Here is a 17,882-nt window from a genome sequence, read left to right as displayed (position 1 = left end):
GCTATTGAACTAGTATTGTCTCCAAGCAACTTCTCAATGGTAAAATTTTAGGTGAGTGATTCAATATAGATACATATCAATAATGTCACAGATGTTCTATAAAATAAGATATGCACATGAAATTATTCAAAGTCCTATACTACCATTTTCTAGATTTTTTTAAGGGCCATAAATAATCCATCTGAACTAACCACCTTTTAGAACAAGCTGCTGTAGATTTGGTAAGCTGTAGCAGGTCATTTTCGATTCAAGAATTTACCTTATTTTTAACAAAATCTCTTATCTGTTAACTGTTTTTTATGACTCAGACTTCAGCCCATTTAATCAGTTATAGAGACTGTTATGGACAGATTCACACTGTTATACAAGTCAATCTAATCCAGTGAAATTGTCTTTTATACATAAAATAAAGAAAGGGTAGCTTTGGCAAACACACTTCACACACAGGGGCCAATCAAGGTAATTAACAGTCAGGCAGACCACTGTAAGCAATATTACATTTATAGTTTCAACTTACAACATAATATGTAAAAAGAGAGTATTGTTCAACAACAAATGTAGTATGTTAAGCTGCTGAACAATGTTGCTTACTTTGCTTAAGAATAGGAACTACTATGGATTTTTTCTATTAGTGATCTTACCCTGATGTAGCCACACTTTACTACTATAGAAAAAGTTTCTTAATCTAAGTTTCTCATGACATGATAGAATATTTATCAGTTATGATATTAATTAACCCACTCTTGATTTGATATTTTTTTATTATCACAATTTTCACAAATAGTTATGTATTTTGCTACTTTTTTGTAGGCATTTAGATGTCCTACAATTTACTGTTTGGTCGCATTCATTATCCTATCACGAAGCACTCATAATGCTTGTTGAAGTTGGGAGACATTATTCAGTGGAATAGACCATTAAGTATGATCATGAATGCCAGTTATTAATCATCCCATGTTATACCTAGTTGCCAGATAGACACACCAGCCACTTTTTTTCTTTATAACTGGACTGTTTACATCTACTATACCATAAACTATTATATTTCAAAGTTGAAAGTTTTGTTCTACTTTGTATCATGAATAATAAGATTGTTAATGTTATATCCCTACAAAACTCATTTTTTTTATATAATAATATAGAATACATATTAATGTAGTTGCAATGTTTTTTAGGATCCTCCTGGATGGGACAATAACCATAAAAACATCTAAAACGTATAAGGTGAAAACTCGATAATATGATTGAGCTGCTAGAGATTGTTCACCATAACAAAAACATTGTGTACATTATATCTACTCATTGTATTCAGTAATCAATTCATTCAATGTATATTTGGGTTAATAAATCAAATACTTCTGAAATCTGTTTTTTTTTGTCAAATTTAACACGCCAAGTATTTCGGCAAATTGTATTTTATTCTCAATTGTACATTTTAGATAGAAAAAATAATAATCAGGAATTTTCCTAGATGTAAAGGTAACGTCCTATATGATTGGGCGCCATTCAAAATCAAAAAAAAAATTCAGCGTCCTTTCTTCAAATTATCAAAATCTGGGGCCATTATTGTATGTAATTTACACTTATGAATTGTGAGGCTTTACCAACGAACCCGTGTAGCTATAATCACAAATGAATTACTCGAAATAAATTGTTATTAAGTCCGAGGTGATGTAATGAGCCTTTCTTATTAGAACATGAACAAATATTGCTTAAGGAGAATCCTAACGTTTGCAATTATACCATTACTGAAGCGCACCATGTATATTAGTCAGTTAGGAATCTATTTTTGAATAAAAAAAATATAGAGTATATAAGTATGGGCTCCTGTAAATTTAATTAATCATAAATTAGGAACGTATTTACTATTTTATTTATTGTTGCATTATAATCATAAGCTACTTCAGTAAATATCGAATAATATATATATATATATATATATATATATATATATATATATATATATATATATATATATATATATATATATATATATATATATTTAAAAATATATATATATATATAATTCATTCCAGTGTTTCCTGTACAATACAGTTATTTAAACATCTTGAAAATTTTTAGCTTTGTTGCTATGGATACGAAATTTATAGTTATACCACATACGTTCTATCTTCCTTTTTTACATTATTAAAACGGAAAGAAAACTATATACATTGTCTTTTCTTCGTTCATGGTCGCCAACATCAATTCTTAAGCTTTGGGGACCTTAAATTCCCCACTTGCCACATATAGGTGCCGACACTGTCGAATTCAGTATAAATTTTAGTTTTTACTAAGTACGATAGGAATACATTTTGAGTAAATTTGGGTTACTAAGTATCAAAATAACATATAATCAATAAACGTTTATATTGAAATTCACAATATTTATAAAAACAAAACATATAAATTGAAATTTTAAATATACCGCCTTACGAAGCTGAAAGCAGAGATATAAAAAGGAAACGGGAAATGTCAATTTTGCCAGTGCTGTCGACTGAGTTGGCTTGGGTTTTGTCAAAAATATAATGAAGTGATTTTGATCACAAATTATCTAATTTAATTACAACTTCGATTAAAATGGAGAATGTAAATCTTAATCTGATTTGCAGAACTTGCAAATGTGTTAGTCCACATATGCGATCGCTCTTCGAGGGATATGAAAATCCTCATCAGAGTCCCCGTATTGACGAGATGCTAATGGCCTGTGCTTCAGTTCAGGTATTATAAATAACGCCTACTATAAAAATATTTACAAAATTATATTTCGATTGTTTGTTCTTGTTAGGTGATATGTGGAGATGGTTTACCTACTTTGATATGTCAAATATGTGTAGAACAATTAAAAAACGCTTTTCTTTTCAAAAAACAAGTGGAAAAAGTAGATGTTGGTTTAAGAGAGTACGCAAAAAATCTCAAAGTAAATGAAATTAAACAAGAACTACAAAACTCGGAATTTATGGGTAAGTGTAAAATTTTGAGCATTTATTATAATTCATTAATTTACTAGTTCAAAATTTTCGAATGTTTATTTAGTATATGTAAAATTCATTTGATGGAGAATATTAATTTGTTTATGAATCATCTGTACGTGCAGTTGAGTAGAATCTAATGTAAATTTGGAAAGCAGGTAATGGAACAAATAAAAGTTACCATTGTTTTCATCTTGTACTTCTTTATATTGGTGCCTACTTCAGAACTATGCAAACTGTTTTTACTTATTTAATGGTTTGTTTTGTATATGTAATTAGTTCAGTGTGAATTTTTCAAAAATAATATCAAAATTGTGGTGAAAAGACAAAAAGACATCATTTTTGTAAATAATACATTTTTTATTCTGTGGAGAAAATTTATTGAGTAATACTATCAATAAAAAGTTCTGAGAATTTGGAACATTTTTTAGAATCTCTGAACACTCTCGATAGTATTTTAAATGAACCAGCTACAAAAGATGTGTCAATTACTGGAGAAACTGCTCCTCCTCAAAAGTTTGAAACTGACTATATTCAATTTATGGATAACAACCAAATGCTTCTTACATGTAGAGAATGTGCAAAAATGTTCACAACTTTGGAAGTAAGTAAACTCATTGTTCAGTGATTTTTAAAAATTATTAGGATTGTGTTGCTTTTGTATCTAATCCCACCCAACAATTTTCAGTTTTTTAATAGTTAACTACTTATCCACATCAATTTATATATTTTGTATATAATTATCAGTGTATCAAAATTATTACATTTAAGTCGAAAATCTAACAGAATTTATTCATAATTTACCTTTTAATCAATTTCCTTGCGTGTAAACAGTATCCATGGTGTGAATATATTTATATAGTCTTCACAGAAATTTTTCTTGATAGGGTTTACGATGCCACAAACGTATTCACACAGGTGGTATGTACAAATGTAAACAGTGTGATAAAGAATACACAAGACTTAACCACCTACAACGCCATGAACAATCCCATAACAGAAGAAAAGTCCATGTTTGCAGAATTTGCAGTAAAACTTTAACAAGGATGGAACATTTAAAACGTCACTTGGTAACACATTTAAGGGAGAAACCTTTTTCGTGTAAAACTTGTAATAGGGGTTTTAATCGGATTGAACATTTACACAATCATGCACCTAGATGTAAAGGTTAGTATTTAGGCATTGTATTATTGTAGTTTGTAAAAAATCAAATCTTGAGAAAAACTGATTAGATTTATAATGATGTTCACTCATTACTGTCTCTTAGTTCTATCATAGGTCATTCTTTTGTGTAATAATCTTTTTTGGCCCCACTTTTTAACTACAGTATGTAGTACAGAATATTTATGTGTACTTTCATGAAGCACTCTTTAGTACGACATTTTTTATAATAGGTGACACTGTATATCCATGTGATATTTGCAATAAAGCCTTTAATCGTGAAGACAGCCTCGAGGTTCACAGAAAAATGCATGATTCTACCACTCCAAAGTTGCCTACCATTGAAAATCTCGATAATATTGAGGATCATTATTATCAAATTGATCAAGATCCTTCTGCTGATTTCTCTGATCATTCAGATGTAGATGAATGCTTTGAACCACAAGTAGAGGTGACTGAAACGACAGAAGATAATAAAGAAAAGGTAATGATATATTCTCATTATTAGTTCTAGTTTATAATTCTGAGTTAAGGTCGCAGCTGAAATTTCAAATCAAGAAGAAGAAAGCATTCACAGTGATGGATCTATTGGTGGTGGAGATATTGATAATGATAGTGACGAAGATGAAGAATTTGATGAAGATAGAAAGGATATTGAAAGTGGGGAGGAGAGAGATAATAAAGATGTTTCTGGAGCTGATGATGAATGTGAAGACCAAAAAAATGTTAAACTTGAAGAAGAAAAACCAGCTGTTGATGAAGATGAGGAGTATATCAAAAATGTTATTGCTGAGGTGGAAGGTGATGGTAAGTATAAATTGACAATATAAGATAATTAGTCCCAAGTTTTGTGATATTTATATGAGTCATGTAATATACATTATTATTTATGCTTCTAAATGTTCTGGATTTTAGGTCTCTTCTGATTTAAAATTAGTTTCTTTTATAATGTTTTAAAGACAAATGAAAATTTGACGTTATGACTTCTTTTAGTCAAAATATGATATTGACACTGACAATTTGTGTATTTATATTAATCAATAGATCATAGACATAATGATTATTAAAATAAGAATATAATGAAAATAGAAATTTGTTTAAACATGCAAAATTAATTTTTCTTTAGTTTTCACATCTCAAATAGATGGCAGTCATCAATTAAATTATTTGTAGCTGAATAAGAATTTTTAAAAAGAGCTATAAATTTAACTTGAATAATTTAGGTCTTTTTTATAATTTTTAGCTTTTTCTTTCTTATGAATATGAACCATTTCTAAAAATTCTCTTTTTCATATATGAGATTCCATTCCAAGAATTATTTATTATTTATAGGATCAGATGATGATGGTGATTCTGATAAAGAAAGTAATGATTCTGATTATGTTCCTCAGAAGAAGGCTTCACCACCTGTCAAACGTGGACGAGGAAGACCTCGTAAAAGTGTTGATTCTCCTCCAAAACCAATTAAGAAAGAAGGAGGAGCAAGAAGAGGTCGCAAACCCGGGTCCAAAAATAAGAAAACATTGATGAGAGAAAGAGATATGGTTATAAAAGAGGAAGAAGATGATTATGGAGATTATCCATGTCCAGTTTGTAATGAAATGTTTAATACTATGAGTAAATTGGACAGACATGCAAAGATCAGTCATGAAGGAGCCAAGGTAATTAAGTCTAAAGCATTACTACTACTACTACTACTTGAGTGGTAAATCTAAATTCGAGCTAAACAGATTCATTTCATACTGAATATTCAATTTGATTCAGTACAGCCTAAGTATTTATATATTACGCAACTTCAAATTAGTACTATCCCATGATCACTTATAAAAAAAGTTGTTTAAATTCATCATTATTGTGATCAAATTCAAATTTAGTTTGTCACAAACTGATCATTGTTCTCTTGCAAAATAAATTGCATTATCTTGAATTGAAAATTTCTTTTTTAAACATATAAAATTTAATAAGCAACAAAAATCTTCATAGATTCTTAAATGTTTTTTTACTTGTACCAGTTTCCAAGTTTTTGTTTTATTTGTGTTGATATGTTGATATGTATCATTTTTTCTTCCTGCCATTGTTTTGGTCTTAATGTAGCACATTATCAATCATGTTTAGTGCAATAACATTACTTGGTGCCTGTTAATGGAAAGATGTGAAATATTAAATGGCAAGTTGGATGAAAACAGCTTGATTTTAAATCCTTGAACTATCTCATTAGTAATTTTTTTACGTTTAGAAAATAAAGTTGATTTTTAAAAATAAACTTTCCTGTGAGTGAAATATAAGTGGCGCCGTCAGTCGGATTTTTCGCCAGCAAATTCTTAAGAAAAACCGTGAGTGTCAACTAAGTCCATTCTTAAGTTATCCAGGAAGTTGTGAAGGAAATCAGTATTAGAATCTTGCAAGGGGCAGCAATAAAGAACAAGTGGTGAGTAATTTTTGTTTATGTCAGACTCCTGTTCTAATGTTAAATCCTTTAGCGAAATCGAGAATTATGAAAAATCAATTATAATCGCACTGTCAGTTTTATACATATATACATACATTTTATTGAAAGAATATTAAGTTTGTTTAACTAAATTTTTAACAATATAGATTTGCACTAGAAAACCACAGACCATAATTCATAAAGAAAGATGATCCTAAATATAGGAGATTCCAAAAAGTTCATATAGTTATGTAATCCTTAGCAAGCAGCTAAGTCATCCTAGCTTAAAGAACTTTATAATTTTGACTGTAGCGAAAATTTGATGAAGATAATTTCTACTTTTTAATTGTATCACTTATGTCTCTTATTAATATTCTATAATTAAAAGTGCTGTCCGTTTTTTTTCTCTACAAAGTGATTGAAAAAGAAATATTACAAAAATTCTTTTTTCTATTAAATCAAAAGAAAACTTTTGCTATATCAGCAGCCATAGACACTAATATTATTGATATAAAGGAGTTGGAATTTATAAATAGAAAGATTAGTATAACACACATAAATATTACGATATTTCAAATTTGAAGCATAAAAATCGTTTTCGCTATTTATATTCCAATTGTTAATCCAGAAACCTGGTATTATCATCTCATTTCCATATCCTCCAAGAACCCAACAACTATTATTCCCTACATCTTTCTGACTATAAATGAAAATTATCACCGATATTGCTCGCTGCCTGAGAGAACTCATAGATGAATCTTAAACATCAGTATTGGAATTTTTTAAATCAATAACAGGAGAAAATAGAAAAAGTAGTCCTGAGAGACAAACTTCATTCAATTTCCAGTAGGATAAATGGAATTTAAACAATGGAATAGAAAAAGAGTATTCCATTCATCACTTGAATATAATTCATAAATGGAGTTCATAAAATCATATGCCATGAGAAACATGTTAAAAAGGAAAAAACATGCGGGACAAACTTCACTTTACATTAGGCAAAATGAAATTTGGACTATGATATTGAAGCATCTATAAGAGTACTCTATTAATTACTAGAATATTATAATTTATATTCCGATAACAATATTAAAACATTGTTCTGATTCGTTGAGATACAAACAGGGTGTGGCACAAAGGGTTTTGAATATAAGTAAAATCTGAAATCGTTCATTCATAGAGGTTCTACATTGCACTGAGTTTAAATGAGCACTTCCAGTTATATCAATAATCGGTTCCGTCTATCTTCATTTCAAATAGATTTTTATTTTCAAATCATACATATTTCGTATAAAGTTTATATAAGATGTGCTATGCCAAAAATGAAGCATGAAGATATCCTGAATTATAAGAAATATTATAAACCTTATTCTTATGTAAAGTACAGTAAATAGTAGACTATATATTTTTCATCTAATTGGAACTAAGTAGTCATTTACAAGGTTTTTATCTTTAGATACACAAATGTAATGTATGCAGTAAAGCGTTCTCTAGAATTAATCATCTAAAGAGACACATCACTTCCCATTCAACTATTAAACCGTTCCGTTGTACCGCATGTCCCAAGAGTTTTAACAGGCGCGATCATCTTAAACAACATCAAAAATTACATGAAAGGACCAACGATTATGAATGTGAGGTCTGTCAGAAACAGTTCAATAGAGCTGATCACCTCGCCAAACATAAAGCATCTAAACATGGCATAGGAGAAAGAATTTGTGTAAGTAAATAGTAAGATTCGAGTCTTTCACCAAACCTTCATTAAATGTATAAATTTATTAGTTATTTTAAGGTCTTTGTCAAATAATTAGAAATGTACTTTAGTATATTCTCTAAGGAGTTGAGATTGTTAAGTCGTTAGTTGTTGCTACCAGTTTGTTATGAAATCTTTAGTACAATTTTTATTATATTAGTTCATTTATTTGATAGTAACATGTTCAGTACTATAATATAAAAACAAGTTTCTATTCTCTTTTGATATCTGTCGACATTATTAAATTTGAAAATCTGGTATCATCAATAAACCTGTGGATAATACTTTCGTAAATCTAATTATTACCAATGTATTTGGCTCTTCAATTGACATTCTTAAGATAAATGGTAACTAAGTGGATTTTGGAGTAGTGATTCAAAAAATTGTGGATTATGTGCTTTGATATAATTAAAGGAACTAAATTTGCTTTGTTTTTTTTTAATGATTTATTTAGGTTAGATATTAACGGTCGTGAACAATTGGTAACAGCAACTAAGATACGACCAACAGCAAATTGAATTTGTTATAAACTGAATTTTTTTTATTTGTACAAGAATTTAAAAAATATGTTGCAATGCTGTCAGTTGTCTAAATTCAAAATAGTTTAAATAATAGGAATTACACCTTAATCGATTTTTTTTTATTTGAAAAACATTTCATTTGAAACATTTGACAACATTGCATATTAGTTCGTTAGATGAATCTTATACGATTTTACATTGTTTTATGTTTATAAAAGGATAATTTCAATTCATTAAAAAGAGTGTGGATTCCACTGTTTTCCTAATCTACTTTATTCCACTTTTGTTGTAATTGGAAATAGGTATACATAATTTCACAGTAATTGATTATTTTATTTGTTTTGATGTATTTCTCGAATTACTTGAAATTTTTTTATAAAGAATAATAACTATTTTCTTATCTTGCTATACAATTGCAGATCAAGATTTTCTAACTAACTTGTAAACAAATATGAAAAATTGAATATTTTCATGAGAAAAAACCTTTTGAGATTCTTTTCATTGCGAATTGATATTATTGCATCCTATATCAATATGTTTTTCTTTTAATCAATGGTCTTCTTTGTAGGTAATGGGCGAGAAAAAATATGAATGTCCTTTATGTCACAAATTCTTTACTACAGAGAAATATAAAGATGTGCATGTAGCTGGTCACAATGGTACTAAAGAATATTCTTGCAAAGTGTGTGAAAAAACGTTCTTGTCTAAATCTCATTTAACTGAACACATGAAATTCCACAATGAACATTCCAAGAAGTTCCTCTGTTCAGAATGTGGACAAAGATTTATAAGAAATGATTATTTGGTTATACACATGAGACGGCATAGAGGAGAAAAACCATTCAAATGCAAATATTGTGGAAAAGGTTAGTATGCAAAAATATTAATTAACACACAATAAATAAGGAAGTTGCCAATTAATATCAAATAAAAAACCACATAGTCGTCCAAAAACATGTTTTACTTATCATTATTATTCAAAGCATTTACTGTTGTTGTAAACCTCAGAACATATATAAATTTAAGATTTAAACAAAAATTGATTGAAAACTGTGAATTTGGTGCTTTCAACAGTTCCTTCACTATCAGTGTGTGAAAAAATGTTTATATTGGAATAGTATGCTTCTACAGAATAGGAACATGCAGAAGCTTCTAGCGCCAATTTTTAACTAAAAACCTTATGTATGCATCATTTTTAAAATACAGTATAACCAATCTATGTTTTCGAGTATAAAAAATGTTCACTGTTTCAAGTCTATTAAAAAAGTTTAAGCATGAATTAATGAAAAAAATGATGTCTGCTACATTTAAATTTAATACTAAAGGTACTATGTAGTGTGAGCTCTATCTGAAATGTCATTTCAAATATCATTGTTTGTTTGTTTGGTAGGCTTTAATGAAGAATTGTCATAGTTGAAATGTTTTGTCTGTCAAAAACTCTTTACCCTTTTTTCCAAACGTAACTGTTATAAATGCAGTAGCGTCAGCTGGTGATCATAATACTATGTATCATTATGTAGGCAAATGATACATTAAACCAAATATATAAAACCTGTTTTAACGGTCATTATCACAACTAATATTGTTTTTATTGTTATTGTTACTTGTAAATATTTTATTATAAATATTCTTACATCTCTTTAGGTTTCCCGAGAACAACAGATCTGACTGTACATGAAAGGTACCATACTGGTGAAAAGACTCATTTATGTACAATTTGTGGTAGAGGATTTGGAAGGTAAATTTTTTCTTACTATTACTACTTATTAATTCACTTATCTGGATATTTTTTAGAGCATATAATCTCACTGTTCATATGAGAACACACACTGGTGAAAAACCATACCAGTGTACATACTGCGATGCTGCTTTCGCTCAAGGTAATGATCTGAAAGCTCATGTAAGACGCCACACCGGAGAGAGATTCCAATGTGAATTATGTACAGAAAGTTTCCTTATGGGCTACTTGTTAACACAACACAAGAGAACTGTCCATGGTATGTCATTTTAATACTTGATAATTTATTTTCCATTTGGCGTCAGTTTTAATAATTATCTACAGTAAATGTGTAAAGGTCTGGAATTGAATATGCATTTTATATTTTGTTACAACTTCTATTAATAAAATTCAAATAAATTGTTATTTCGATTCAAGTTTTAATTGAAATGTGTCAATACATTAAAATAATGCCTAATTTTTCAGGACTGAATGTGGTAAGCAACATAAGACGATTACAGCCAGTTCATAAACAAGAAAATCCGGATGAACCACCACCGATCACAATTCCGCTACCAAAACCTGTAATTCCAGACAATGTCATGTTTAACGCCTTACATGCGAATGCTCTACATGCGAATGCCCTTCATGCCAATGCCCTTCATGCTAACGCTCTCCATGCGCAATTGGCTGTTGCGCAACTCCATCATTTAACTCGAGAATAAGTAGAGGAAATATAGTCATTAGTAAGTATTTTTCCTACAATAATTTTGTTAGGTAAGGACAACCTTTAATATGTATGAAAATGCACGGCCACACTGTTTGTCACATGCTGATAAAGAATAGGATTATATTGAAAAGCTAATCTAAAGCTGTCTTTACAACCAAAATTGAAAGTAACAATACAAAAGATTCTTTTCCCTCAAGTAGATTAAATACTTGCACTATCTATATAGATAAATTATGTATCTTTTTTTTTAATTCAATTTATTGGTCATTGCATTATTCAAATTATCAATTAATAATGCATAATCATCTTGAAACTAATAATTATAAATAAAACAATGTGAGATGGAAAGTTAGATTTTTCAGATTTTAAAGCAAAACAATCATGAAATATTGAATGTTACTTGCTTTAGCCTTTTCAAAGTCAATTTAAATAGATGATTTCACCAAGAGGACTTAATTTGTGTCCAAGCCTTACCAACACTATAAAAAATCTACAAATTTATATTTATAGTACCAAATATATTTTAAATTCATTCAAAATTTGGAATTTGCTGTTTCATTTCTATTTGCCGACTACCAAGTTACCTATAAAAGAATTAAATTTGCGATGGATTTTACATTGTCAACTCCTCATATATTTTGACAGGAATAGGGTACTTGCATTTATTTAAAAATTATTTATTTTTTTGTTTATTTTATAATTTCGTGATATGAAATAAAGTCGGAGAGTAGAATATTTAATTAAAAGTGAAAAAATAATATCTGAACATTTAATTGAAAATCGAAAAAATTTCAAATTTTTAACTACATAAGAAATCGATTCTCATTGGTTTTCAGTTGTGACGTCATAGGTTTAATAAAAACATTGAGCAGTTGTCTGCTAGATGATCACGAGGTTATCATTGCTGGCAACATAGCATGTGCTGTTATAATACAATTTATTAGTTACGTATAAATAAAACATTTTTCTATATATAAGAAATAAGGTACTATAAGATGAATTTGAATCTTAATTAAATTAAAATGATCCTGGCAACAAACATAGTTACATCTCGCAGGTTCGTCAAACGACCAACATTTGGATACCATTTTTTGTTGTAATATATTCGTATGTTTAACTCGTGGTATTTTTACATCCTGGCACAAAACACGATTTATATACCATTTTTCAGTTTAATCAAAGTTTAATAATAATTCTTATTTTAGAATAACCGTTGTATTTACTTTGTATCATATGTTTAATTTTTATTTTATACCTATGACGTTACGCTATAAATATTGATCAAAGAATTGAAAAAAATATATAATAAAAGTTGTATATACACTAACCAGAACTATTTTTTTCTCAAACCATGCAAGTACTCTATTGATCTTAAAAATACATCGACTGTTCTCTAGTTCTACTTGTTCCATGAATTGACAGTTTTTTTTTCTTATACACAATTCTCATATGAAAATTTACCTTGTTAAATGCATTGAAGTATTTTGCTTTATTAAAATAACTTAAAAAGCAAACCGGTTTTGAAATAAGTAATAAACTGTAAACACTCAGAATTATATAGCATTTTCAAATTTCGCTTACAATTCGATAGGAGTGGAAAGTTGAATAATTTCAGGTATTCATGCTATATCTTCACAATAATTTGTTTGTTAAATTCAGCCAGAGAAATTTGGGATGCAATATTTTTACATACAAATTTGGCTTGATTTTATGGTGCTATTCTAAAACATAAAAACTAAAATAGATATTACAAGAATATTTCAATTCATTAAGAAAATTAAAGCATACAACTGTCAGATAGGTATATGTAAACTCTAATTTTCAAAAATGTATAAAATCATACAAATAAACAAAATTTGTACAGCTATAAAATAATGAAGGAAATCTAACCAAACCTAACCCTGTATTATAATGTTAATTAGAGTGTACATATTTAGTGAAAACCATTATCTCTTTCCTGTTTTTTTATACCTACTCTGCCTACTGTACTCAAGTACCTGTGACACTTTTTAGCCGAATTTACCAGTAAACGACCTTTATGACACCATAGGTGAATGTAATTGATTTGGCCGAATTCACATCCCCCATCCATGAGTGTCTTAGAGAAATTGTTAAAAAAAACCATGCATGGTATTTATCTAGGTTGTCTTTATCTATACGTCCTATTGCATTACATCAACAAAAATACAAGAATGCATTTCAAAACAAATTTAGTTCCCAATGTATTTAAAATTTGATCAATTCAAAATTGGTCATTACAGTGTAGGGGACAAAATTATCCAGCTATCAGATAACCAAGTTATCTTCAGAGACAGAAAGAAAATCTACTTTGTCCATTTACACCGAATTTTTGTTTCTCTAATTATTTGGATTCCATTTATAGCTGACTTTTTTGTTTTCTCTTGTTTCAGATACACTTGCCTTTGTAAATACCATGTGGTCATCTAATTAGGTTCACAAGAAAAGTTGTTATTAATATTTAAGAATATTTACAGTAATCTCGTCGTACATATTAACTATGTAATATATTAGAAAATAGTGACTAATAGGTACTAATCATATAGATCAGTATCAGTGTAATTTTATAAAACTTACTGGGACGCTAATTGTCTTGATATTTCACTTTTCGTCTTTCAATTATATAGTTTCTTATATATGGATTAAATGCACATCTCTAATTTGTAACGTAATGAGATACGAGTACTTAGTTACATGTGTTTATTTCAGGAGGCTGTAATATTTTCAACCTCTCTACATACTTAATGATAATAATTTGATGCTATTTGAATATTATCTTTAATAACGTTGCTTAAATGTTAGATATTATGGTCTTTTTAACAATTTTTTACAATATCATAGCCTTGTGGAACTAACATATGTTAACTGAGAATGTAGTAAATAGTAGTGGATTGACTAGAAATTTCAGTTCAGATTAAGATGCTTAATACATTTTACATATGTGCAATATTACCGAAGAAAATATCATTTATTTGATTCCTATATATGACAGTAATTTGGTTGTTAATTCTTATTCTTTAGTTTTTCCGAAAAAAGGATCATTTGTCTTGTACTAACGTCATAAGGAATATATATAAAGTAATGGAAATTGAAAGGTGAGGACTTTTTACAAAATTGGGTGGAAAAGGGCTCCAATTATTTACAAAGAGTGAGAATATTTACACTAAAATTTATAATGAGAACATAATTTTGAAGAATATTCAGATTTCAATTGGAATTTTATGTTATTCATAATCTGTCTACTACTATATACATCAATTGTTATTAATAAATTCAATTATGTATAATTAATTGAAAATGTTTGGTAACACTAGTTTACGCGGTTTCTATACCCCAACTAAAGGCTCTTAATTATTGTTTTTTCATATAATACTTAGCTAAAAAATATAATAAAAAGGTTTTGTAACATCTGGTTTTAGAAATACTTTCTTATAAAATTAGGTTAACTTGAACTGAATAATAACAGAATATTTTCGAAATGACCAATTTTTGCCCTTTTCATTACTTTTTGGTCAATTTCAGTTTTTATATACCAAGTTTGTTGAGCAGCAAATGATTCTTCAATGACATATTCTCTCGTATCTATTGAAAAATTTTCAATGTCAGCCATATCTTCCCAATTTTCACTTGTTTCGTTTCCCAAAACTTGTTGAATGACCAATACCAACTTTTTGATTGGCAGATACGAGGCTTTCAAACTGATCTTTCAGAACTTTATGGATGTCTCAGTTTAACATGTAAAGGAGGTAGAATAATGATGTTTGGATTATAAATCGATAAATTCCACTGATGTGAGCAAGATCCAAAAAGTATTAACTTAGATCTTGGTACTTGTAAATATCTAATAGATCATTTATTCAGAATGATTAAATAAATGTGGAATATTTTCTTACACATTGTCATCTTCTCATATATAGGGTACTTACATTTTTCTAAAAATTATTAATTTTTTTTACATTATAATTTCTTAATATCGGAAAGTAAAATATTTAATTAAAAGTGAAAAAATAATATCTAAATATTTAATTGAATCGAAAAAATTTCAAATTTTCAACTACATAAGAAAACGATTCTCATTGGTTTTCATTTGTGACGTCATAGGTTAATAAAAACACTGCGCAGTCTGCTTGATGATCACGAAGTTATCGTTGCCGGTAACGTAGTGTGTGCTGTTGTAATTCTGTTTTTATTTATTAGTTACATATAAATAAAACATTTTTCTATATATAAGAATGAAGTGAATAAAACTATTATAAGTTAATTTCTTACATTACTACATAATCATGTTAAAAATTGAAAGTATAATAAATAAATTACTCTAAAATATTATTGGAATAAGTTAAATTTGAATCTTGATTACATTAAAATGATCCTGGCAACTGAAGTAATTACATCTCGCAGGATCGTCAAAACGACCAACACTTTAAAACCATTTTTTTGTGTATTCGGATTTCTTGGCATCATAAAAAACTTTATCAGGTAGTAGAATTTCTCCATCCTGGCATGAAACACGATTTTTATACCATTTTTCAGATTAATCAAAGTTTTATAATATCTAACGCTTATTTTAGAATAACTGCCGAATTTATTTTGTAACATATGTTCAGAGTTTATTTTATACCTACGATGTCACGCAATATGGCGGCCTTACTGAAATGTTTAAACTACCTACAAAATTTTTGTATTTTTAATAATTTTTTTCTCTATAAACAAAGGATTAAAAAAAATTATAATAAAAGTTGTTTATATATAAAGTATCCAAAACTATTTTTTTTTCTGAAATCATTCAAGTACCCAATTACAGAGACAAATTGGATGGAAGGTATTTTAAATGTAAAATTGGTTTAGTAACAGAGGGAACATCGGCATAAACAATACTTGCCTTATTTTTTATATTGTATCTCACTATCTTTGTATCACAGTAGTAACAGTTTATTTTCATAATTGCTAGGTTTTCTCTATATCATTAGTGAACCAAATGGAAGAAATTAGTTTTCTTCGACTAACCATATTAGTAAAACAAATCGCTTTCACAAAACTCATTTGGTACATACTTGTTTTCTGGGTTCGCAATTGAAATCCAAAATAATGAAGATATGCACATTTAAAGAATCTATGATGAGTTTTCTCTTCTTTAAAATTGTAAATTGTTCACAAACATATCAAAAATGATCAGAACTTTGTTTGCACTTTCTACTTTTTAAATTAAATTTGAAATGAGATATTAGACGCCGATGAGTAATTGACGAATATTAAACTTATGTCATGATACGATTGGAGAAAAAAATGTGACATGGTAAGAGTTTTTCTGTTATCACTTCTAGATTTAAAAAATGTCGACTGACTAATTGATACAGTTGTGTTGGGTACGTAAAGAAGTCAGAATGTGTAAACTAGTGTAATTTTTTATATGATGTATAAAAACATATTTATAATCATTTATACAAGTATTCAGATGAATTTTATTTCCTTTATTTTATAATCTGTCCATTATACAGATATACACATCGATTGTTATTACTAAGTATCATATTCAATAAAAGTGATTGATAATTTTTTATGCGAAAATATATTTATATTGATTTATGAAGGTATGCTATGGATTTTAATTAGCTGTAAATATTATGGTTATATGATAATAGTTATATAATACAAAGCATTAAAGTAAGGTTTTTTATTGTATAACTTTATTTGTCAATAAATATGCCTTTATTGAAAAACCACAACATTTTTTATTCACACAAAACCGCCCAAGTTGAAAATATTTAATATTAACATTAGTTGTCAGTGGCGTGGCGTAGCGTAATCTGCTACAACTATAGGTGACAATATCATTCTCCTCATTGTAGCGACTGGTAACACCGTCTGTAATAATTTATGATCCTTACAACTTGAAGAATCTCTCTCTATATATATAAATATATATATATATATATATATATATATATATATATATATATAATAATGCCGAAGTGGTGATATAATATAGCCCAATTTTGTTCAACGGAAGCGCGCTATGCTACTATGTGAGGTTAAATTTTGATTATTTGGAAATTTGCAAATGTTTTTAATAACAACGGGCATTTTTACTTCATCCAAAATATTTGTAACCAGTGGTGAAGTTTGAATTAGCTGTCCCGGGGCTGCGAGTAGTGGCAAAACGAACTAGAGTCACATTCGGCGATTCAGTACATAAGTTGTGATTTGGATTATTAAGAGTTACGGTATTTATAATTATCAGTTTTCTTTTTGCTTGGTACATTAAAATAAATCAAGAGTCTATTTGCCATTCTGGAGTATATAGGCGTCTCTACAAGTAATTTAAAGACTAGTGGTGATAGTTTTGCTTCAAATATATGTTGTATTTTGCCCTAACTTGTACCCTAACTGCGGATCCTTTCCAAATAACTGGACCCGCTGACCTAGAGATAATACAAGGAAAAACCATAAAATTTGTTTTTTAAAAATCAGAAGCAGATAGGAAATGTAAACACACTCTACATTTTTAATTAAACTAACTATTTGATGGTTTTACTCTTCTTGTTCTCCTTTAACTTTTAAGAACCAGGGCGTTCTGAATAA

General features: G+C 28.5%; 1 protein-coding gene across 2 annotated transcripts; it reads left to right on the top strand.

The window, feature by feature from the left end:
• Positions 1 to 2,477: 2,477 nt before the first annotated feature.
• On the top strand, positions 2,478 to 16,985 carry LOC130897905 (zinc finger protein 184-like). Of its 2 annotated transcripts, XM_057806859.1 has the most exons (13): positions 2,478 to 2,721; positions 2,789 to 2,963; positions 3,404 to 3,576; positions 3,860 to 4,139; positions 4,367 to 4,617; positions 4,667 to 4,940; positions 5,466 to 5,794; positions 8,018 to 8,281; positions 9,404 to 9,701; positions 10,480 to 10,573; positions 10,630 to 10,832; positions 11,039 to 11,298; positions 13,694 to 16,985. In XM_057806859.1, exons 1-12 carry the CDS (start codon positions 2,581 to 2,583, stop codon positions 11,275 to 11,277), a joined length of 2,721 nt encoding a protein of 906 aa, XP_057662842.1. In that variant the 5' UTR covers positions 2,478 to 2,580; the 3' UTR covers positions 11,278 to 11,298; positions 13,694 to 16,985. The 2 variants fall into 2 exon arrangements, with proteins under 2 accessions (XP_057662842.1, XP_057662852.1); XM_057806869.1 differs by lacking the exon at positions 8,018 to 8,281.
• The last annotated feature ends 897 nt before the right edge of the window (positions 16,986 to 17,882 follow it).

The sequence above is a fragment of the Diorhabda carinulata genome, chromosome 1, assembly GCF_026250575.1.
Source record: "Diorhabda carinulata isolate Delta chromosome 1, icDioCari1.1, whole genome shotgun sequence".
NCBI lineage: Eukaryota > Metazoa > Arthropoda > Insecta > Coleoptera > Chrysomelidae > Diorhabda > Diorhabda carinulata.
This window is presented reverse-complemented; position numbering and strand designations above follow the sequence as displayed.